The 8192-nt window shown below is 45.4% G+C and overlaps 1 protein-coding gene across 1 annotated transcript in view; it reads right to left on the reverse strand.

The window, feature by feature from the left end:
• Nucleotides 1-8192, reverse strand: part of SLC14A2 (solute carrier family 14 member 2) — a 50143-nt gene that overhangs the window by 36405 nt on the left and 5546 nt on the right. The window contains exons 4-5 of the mRNA XM_006919941.2: nt 6311-6439; nt 2134-2326 (exon numbers count right to left, since the gene is read on the reverse strand). Coding sequence (XP_006920003.2) covers nt 2134-2326; nt 6311-6439 — 322 coding nt within the window. The remainder of the gene's footprint in view (nt 1-2133; nt 2327-6310; nt 6440-8192) is intronic.

The following is an 8192-nucleotide window of genomic DNA, read 5'->3' on the forward strand; positions in this document are numbered from 1 at the left end:
CAGCAAAAAGGAAGCTGCTCCCCTCATTGTTTTACAGAGAAAGAGAGAAACGGCACTGATTCTTCAGAACTCAGATCTGGATGTTTGTCAGAGTGGTGATGTCGGGGAAGTTCAGAGGGTGAGCCTGGGCCTCCAGGGATGCAGATTGGGGTCCTGCCACTTACTGACTGTTGATTTTGCAGACGAGCCAGAGGCACCTCTTCTCTGTGGCTCTCTCCGCTCTATTCCCCTCAGCCCTGGACTGGACAGCCTCACAGTGCAGGCTGGGTGGGGTCCGTTCTCTCTGGCAATGCTGCATGTCACCGCGGCTGCCACTCGGACCATGCCTCTTGGGTAGGGCTCAGGGACTGTGGGTCTGTGCCCCAAAGGCAGTGTGCTTATTTGCCAGATGGCTGATCATTGCAGATTCTGTCAACGTTAGTTTTCTCCCTGCTCCTAACCCAGCCCTTTTCCATTTGAGAGGGTGGGCTTTCCCTTAAACACAGGGTTCTGTCTTTTCTGTTTTCTTGGATTTTGACACTAACTCTACCTCTGATCCCACTGCAGCCCCAGCCCTAGACAAAACTTTAAAAAGACAAAAACTTTAAAAAAAGTTTGCACTGTTGGCAGCAGTGTTTGCAGTTGGGGCAGGGAGCCTTTCTTTTTCTGATAGGGTTAGGTTGACTGTGTGCCTGTCCCTGGAGGACCTGAGCTGTCCACTCTGCCCCAGAGTGGCGGAGCTGAACACCCAGCAGCGGGGCCGTACCAAGCTGTAAGCACATCTAGACCACGGGCATGGCTGGGGAGAGAGGGATCGGAAATCAGATCGCATGAACGATATTTGAGGGATGTAGGTTATGTTTTCAAATATTCAAAAGGTGATCATGGAAATCATATTCTGAATCACTCTAAAAAGGAGAGCTAGAACCAATGGGTGAAAGATAATGGGAGAATTCTGAGGAATGTAGAGAATACTCCAACACGTAAAGGCACCTAATAACGGGGTGGACTGCACTGAGAAGCTGTGGGGTTTGCCTCACTGTGGTCTGTCCAGCTGAGGGTACAGGTCCTCATGGACTACGGGGGTGGTGGGTCAAAGCGTAGGCTCTGTGTCAGGCCACCTGGGTTTTAAGCTCAGGCATTAGCTGCAGTTTGACATGGGGCAAGTAACCTTCTCTCTGCCTTACATTTCTCATCTGTAAAATGGAGATAATGATAGTACTTACAATATGCAGTAATTACGAGGGTTAAATGAGTTAATAAAGGCTTGGAACAGCATCTGATACCTAATAAACTTACTTTAGTGTTAGATGTTAGCCATCTAAGGTTCATTAACAAGGTCCAAATCTTACAGTTCTATATATTTAATCTTATGTTAGATTTCTATTATATCCTTTTATCTCTGATGTCGAGAGATCAGTAAAATAAATGAATACGTACATCTGCGATAGTAGGATATAAAGCAGCGTTTCTCAACTTTGGCATTATTGACATTTTGGACTGGATAATTCTTTGTCATGGGGAGAGGGTGCCCTGTGCATTGTAGGATGTTTAGCAGCATCCCTGGCATCTACACCTCAGTAACACCCATATACCCCAGTCCTGACAATTAAAAAATGTCTGCAGATGCTGTCTACTGTCCCCAGGAGAGTAAAATCATCCTTGTTTGAAAACCATTGATACGGAAAGCACATAAAAATTCACTCTTATCTTCTATTGATAACATCTTTAAAATTCTAATTTTAAACTTTCATTTTAGCTTCTTGACCCTTCACCTTACTATCCATCTTACGTAATATTTCTTCCTCAATCCCATCATTCTATGCTATCAACATAACGCTTATCTGTACTCTTGTTTATTATCTATTTTTTCTGTGTAGAGTGTAGGCTTCACGAAGGTAGGGGTGTTGTTGTCCCCATGTATTCTCAGTGTCTGACAAAGTGCCGGCACAAAATAGGTCTTCAGTAAAGTTTTGTCGATAGAACATATGGAGGTGGCAGTGACCCTTTCCTGTCCTCTTCTCCCTTAAGACCCATCATCTTATGGCGATGCACCCAGAGAAGCTGAGAGACTGGGTAATGCACAAACTATTTAGAGAGAAGGTCTGCAGTGGAATCAGGGGGTTCCAACTCGTCTGCCATTGGGTAACTTACCAAGGGCACTTCAATCTCCGTCCAGGTGATATTGGGCACTGAAGACACAGGCTGCACCAGTGTCGTGGGGAGGAAGAGGTTGTAGTGGCCTGTGGCTGCCAGGTACAGGGTCACCGCAATGTTGAAGGGCAGCGTGAAGACCGGGAGGTCCCACTTGCTGAGGATGGAATTCAAGGCACTAGAAAGAACTGGGCTGAAGATGGAAGAGACAAAGGGTTAATTACCGTGATCATTCTCAGGTCTCCACCATCTTAAAAGCTCTGGCCACAGTACCATCTACTGTCCCCTCTCTTTGGCGCAGTCGTTCCTGGCTCTGTTGAACCCTAGTGGTCCATTGATCTGGGGTTGGGAATAAGGTGTTTAAGGTTGCACTTTGAGAAAAAAAATTTTAATTGTTATAACTTGTTTTGAATAGAAACTTTATAAAATCATTTAAATATTTTCTTGTTTCTTAAACTTAGAAAATGAGACAAAATGTAATTCTTACAAAATATCATATATTGCCTTTGGAACACCAAGGTGTGCAATGGCTACTATCCTGGGCTATGACTACACTTTGGATGTCTGACGTCTTAGGAGGAGGCTGCTGTGGGACACAGGTAACATGCAGGCTTGGATTCAGCTGAAGTACTTGGAGCTACTCTGGAAACCACCATGTGAAAATGGGACCTTGAGTTGTTTGTGTTCTCTCTCTTCTTGGCCTCTTCCTTGGGAAGAAGATAAATTCTGGAGCCCGATGGAGCTGGGTGCAAACCCTCACCTATACTTACAGGTTGAGTGAGCAACATTAGGTAATTCATATTCCTCAGCTTGAGTTACCTCTGAAGAGACCAGACACCCTAGACACCTAACACTCTACAGTTGCAGGACCAAACGTGAAATCATATGATATAGTAGATTGGTCTATTTTTTATTAATGACCGCGAGTATCAACTGGGCATTTAAGATGGCCTAAAAAGCCTACCATGTATCCCTAGCAAATTAACCCTCCAACTTGCTGAGACAACTATTTCACATTTTCTCCTTTCGCCTAAATCTTCACATCTGCTTCCCTTTAGTTTCAGCCAGCCACTTTGCTTTACTTCATTAAGAAAATAGAAATGCTTCATTTTCCCACCCGTAAGAGCTACATTCTGACTGCCTTGTTCCCACATCCTCTGCCCCTCTGCCTTTTTCACATAGTGGAATTGTCCTTGCTCCTTTATCAGGCCAGTTATTCTCCCTGTACGTTGGGAATCAACCCGCTTCAAAGACTTCACTCCTGCAATTCTCTCCTCTCTCTCCTATGGCTTCAATCTCTCCTTTTTCTCTGGATCACTCTCAAAGATATACAAACATACTCTAATACCTTCCACCTGTAAAAATCCTCCCCATTTAATCCAGTGTCTGCTCCAGCTATCGCTCCATTTCTCAGCTTCCCTTCACAGCCATACTCCTCGAAAGCATTGTCTGTCTTTGCTATCCGCAAGCTTTCTACTGACATTCTTTCCTAAACCCACGTTACTCGGGCTTGTGTTCTCCCCAGGCCTTGGAGATGGGTCTTGTCCAGTTCACCAATGACCTCTATCTTGCCAAATCCATGGTCAGTCCCTGCCCCCTGCATTTGACTGATGGATCCTCCGGCTGGGTTGAAATGCTTCCTGTCTGGGCTGCTGTGACTCTGCACATTCTTAGTTTTCTTTCTGCTCGTCCAGCTGCTCCCTCTCAACCTTCCTTCAGTGGTTCTTCTCTCTTCTGCCGGACATCTAAATATCAGAAGATCCTATAGCTCTGTCTTGGGTTTTCTCTCTCTCTTTTAAAAAATCTTTTCTTTCTGGGTGATATCTTTAGTCCCACGGACAAAAATATCTTCTATATGCTTCTGCCATCGAATTTTGACTATAAAATTAAGTTCCGGATTTGCATATCCACTTACCTACTCAACCGCTCTACTTGGAAGTCTAAAGTTTGACATGTCCAAATAGAACCCTCAATCTGCATCCTGTCTCCTGCCACTAATCTGTTTTTCCTAATCTTACCCATCGACTCAGGTGCTCAGGCAAATCATTGGAGTATCTGAGTCTTTTTTCCTTCTCCCTCCCCATACTTCACAGCTTCTCAGGAAGTCCTGTCGCCTCTACCTTCCTTAAGATATACCCAAGCCCAAGCACTTTGTACCACCTTCGTGGATGTCACCCTGTCCAAACCACGCTCATCCCTTGTGGGTTACTGAGCAGTCTCCTAACCGTGCCTCCAATATTGTCCCCAAGGCAAGCAGAGTGCTTTCTTTAAATTTAAACCATATCCTGTTACTCTTCTGCTTAAAACCCGTTAATGGCTTCCCATGAAAATTATAATAAAAATTGAAAGGCTTACTGGATCTACAAGGAGTATGGGGCCTGACCCTCATCTACTTCTGCCTTCACCTGCTGCCACCTCTCCTCCTTCAGGGTTTCAACCCCACTGGTCTTGTTTCTTGAACACATTATACTTCTCCAGGTGGAGGTCTTAGCATGTGCCATTGCTTCTGCCTGCAGCATCCTTCACCTAGATCTTCAGATGGCAGGTGCCTTCTTATCATTTAGGTCAAACGTCCCTTCTGCAATATGGCCTTTCTGACCACCCACTTCCAGAATCACTCTCCATCCCATTTGCCCCATTTTGCTTCCCTCAAAGTACTTACCGCATCTCAACATGATCTTTTTAATTAACTAATTCATGAGTTTATTTCTACCTTTGCCAAGAAGAATGTCAGCTCTAAGAAGACAGAGATCTCTCTTGTTCACAGTGCTCCCTAGCATCTAGAATGCTCCCTGCACCTAGCAGGCACTTGGCAAACATTCGTTTGTTGGATAAACCTGGAAAATGACACTACTAACACCTACTACGTGGATTGGATTTCAAGGACAACGTGAGATCAGTGAACAACTGAAGTAGTAGCACAGAGCCCAGTCCAGAGTCCATCAGTGGTGATCAGTCTTTAAAATTGGGCAGTGGGGGTAGGAGTGGGGCACTGGAGACAAACTGCTACCCAGTGCAGAATGTGGCTGAGGAGCTGTGCCAGGGGCTTAATCTGTGTGGTTATAAACCAAATGTATGCAAATGAAGGCAAGTTCTCCTACTCCTTACACGGGGCCTGTGGGGGACATTAAGGAAATCCCCACGGAATGACTGCTTTAACTGTTTGTCCTGATAAATTAAGAAAGAAAGAGACCCTAAGAAGAAACATAAATTGCCCAGAATGCTTAATGTCGTAATTTATTTGCAAGCACTACTAAAAAGTAATGGAACAGTACTTAAACTAAATTAAACGAACTGCTTTTGGTAATGCCAGACTTTGAAACCAAAGAAAGACATTTACTTCTTAGAGATGTTAAAAATCAGTCAGCATGTCTGAGAAGAGGTGAGTACAGGGGTTGGGGGACAGGGGTTCACCTCAGACTGTGTGACAGCAGGCATGTGACAGACACCCCCAGGAGCTACAGACCCGCTGCACGTTCAGGTGAACTAAGGCTCCCATGAGTGAAGGGCCAAGGACACCCCGTGCTAAGTTAATGTTTGTTAATATCCTTCTGTCTTGCTTTTTTATTCCTTCGGCAAAATGAGGTCATTACACAAGATCTCAACTGATGCTTCTCTTCTCATGCTTTAGATATAGATGTTCTGTTCAAACAAAGTTCTCTGCCTCTATTGCAGCGAGTTTTCAGCTTTTGGTCTTGGTTGGGCCACAGGAGAGACGATTCTCATATAGCCTGGAGCTTAATAGTGCAGGCTCTGGGTTCACAATGAGGGCATCAATAGCTTTTACAGAGTATGACCTGGGGACAAGTTACTAACCTCTGCAAGCCTTGGTCTTCCCTTCTGAAAACTGGGGACAATAATAGCCCTACCTTGCTTAGCACTGTGCATATAGGAAATACTCAATAAATGTTAGCCTTTATTATGAAATCTATCGTTCAAGAAAGAATAAAAACCACATGTGCTGCTTTGCTGCTTTACAGGGTCCCTGTCATTCCAAATTAAAAAATGATCCTTTTGGGTTGCAAGTGAACTCATGGACTTTCACAGTGTCTTTCAAGACAAACCAGTCTGACTGTGAAGACATTGGGCCCCGTAACTGTGCATGTCCCCACTGGTGTAAGACACGATTGTCTCGGGGCCTTGTGGGTCTGTGAGCAGAAAGAATGAGGCGCCTTACCAGGCCATGGCTGTGAAGGTCACAGGCAACAGAAGCCACCAGTAGTAGTCTGACTTGTTGGAGAACACGGTCATCAGTAGTCCCACCAGCGTCCCATTGTACCCGTGCAGTCCCGAGGCGATGGCGGACCTGGGTGAAACACAGTTGATCTGCATTTGAATTTCGTGGTCTCTCCTTCCTGGTACTCACAGGAAAAAGTCAGTTTGTTTGATGAATGTTGTGCAATAACATAGCTGCCAGCAACTTCGTAGATCATACGCACACACACGTGCACAGGTGCATGTGCAACACATTGATTATTTTTGCTGATCTAGAATTAAATTCTGCACTTTTGTCTTCTCTGTGTCTAAGCTCTCCTCTGCTTCTCGGGGGAGTTTCAGACTGCTACGTAGAGGAAAATCTGAGGTGTGACATTGGGAAGTTGTGTGTGTGTGTGTGTGTGTGCGCGCGCGCGCACGCGCGTGTGTGGTGTGTGAAAGAGAGAGAGATGGGGGCGGGGGGCAGGGGAGAGGCCAGGACAGTATGGGGCAGAAGGAACCAGGCTTCAAGGGAGACCATTGGAGTTCAGAATCCCCTTGGGACTACAGTATCTATCTGAGGAGCAAAACTCCCTATTTGGGGAAAATCATTATTTTAAGGTATGTTTGCATTTTTTCTACATTTTCCCATTTGTGTTTGGTTAGAATTTAGTAATTTTTTTTTGTTTCAATACCAGCTGCTTCAGGCAATCTGAGCAAAGCTGGTTGCCCCATGCTGATGAGGTCCTGCAGCCCCAGCGGTTGGGTGTAGCTGGGGTAGGAACCATCAAAATAAGGGAACCCAGGGGAGATAAAACTTGGGGGACACTTAAAGGTTGCTTCCACAGCCACCCTTCCCTGTGAAGTGTCCCCTCCCAGAACTCTTCTCTACCAAAACTTTGTTGGCTTCTGGAGTTGGTTTTCTAAAGGAAACCCATTGCCTTACATCCCTGCTCTGACCGCTGAACATGGAAAATTAGGTTCAACCCCAATGCCATGGAGATCTTTGTTAGGACCACATCCTTCAGGACACTGCGGCATCAGTGTCGCTGACCTTGAGTTACTTTCCATAAAGTACAGTCTCCAGGCTAGTGAGGGTGGGGCAGTGGGCGTGGAATAAAGTGGGTGGTGGTTGGGGGCAGGGCGGAGGGGAGGTTACGACTAGGATATGTGGCTGCGTCAAGTGGTTCATCGCGGAGGGCGGTAAAGTCATGGCTCTTTGGAAGGACATTGTGTAGGGTGCTTAGAGCCTTGAGCCTGTGATGTAGAACACGGTATTGACCTATCAACAGTGAAGCTCAAATCTTGTCTAGGCACTGGAGTAGAATATGGAATATTTCCGTTGGACTTATTGTCTTAAATATGTTTAGAACATAGCCAGCGAGAGAAGCCTCGGAAAGTGATTAGAGAACCATCCAATATAGTAGTAATGGGGTGTGTTCCGTGGTTTCAGAGAGAAAGGAAGGGTCAGAACACACTGCAGCAATCAGAGGCGACTCCCTGGAAGAGGAGGGATTTGAAGAAATAGTACAAGCAGAAGCAAAAATGCTCAATTGGTGAAGGGGAGGGTTTGGGTTTTTATCTGATGCATATTTATCCTAAATTCTTAATCAGTATCTTTGGGAGGATTAAGAGGCATGCTTTGTGTCTCCCCTGGTAGAACTGATGTCTGTGAAGTGACTCTGAATGGCTCGGCAAGTTTATCAGTAGGTTATGGGCAGATGGAAAATCAGAAAATCAGACTATCAGAGCAGGAAGCGACTTGGGCTCTTTGAAGGTGAACCATGGATCTTACAGATGAAGAAAATGGGGTCAAGAGAGGAAGGGATTGCATCAGTTCAGAAAGCTCTTGAGACAGAGGGCCG

Source organism: Pteropus alecto, unplaced genomic scaffold (assembly GCF_000325575.1).
Source record: "Pteropus alecto unplaced genomic scaffold, ASM32557v1 scaffold146, whole genome shotgun sequence".
Lineage (NCBI taxonomy): Eukaryota > Metazoa > Chordata > Mammalia > Chiroptera > Pteropodidae > Pteropus > Pteropus alecto.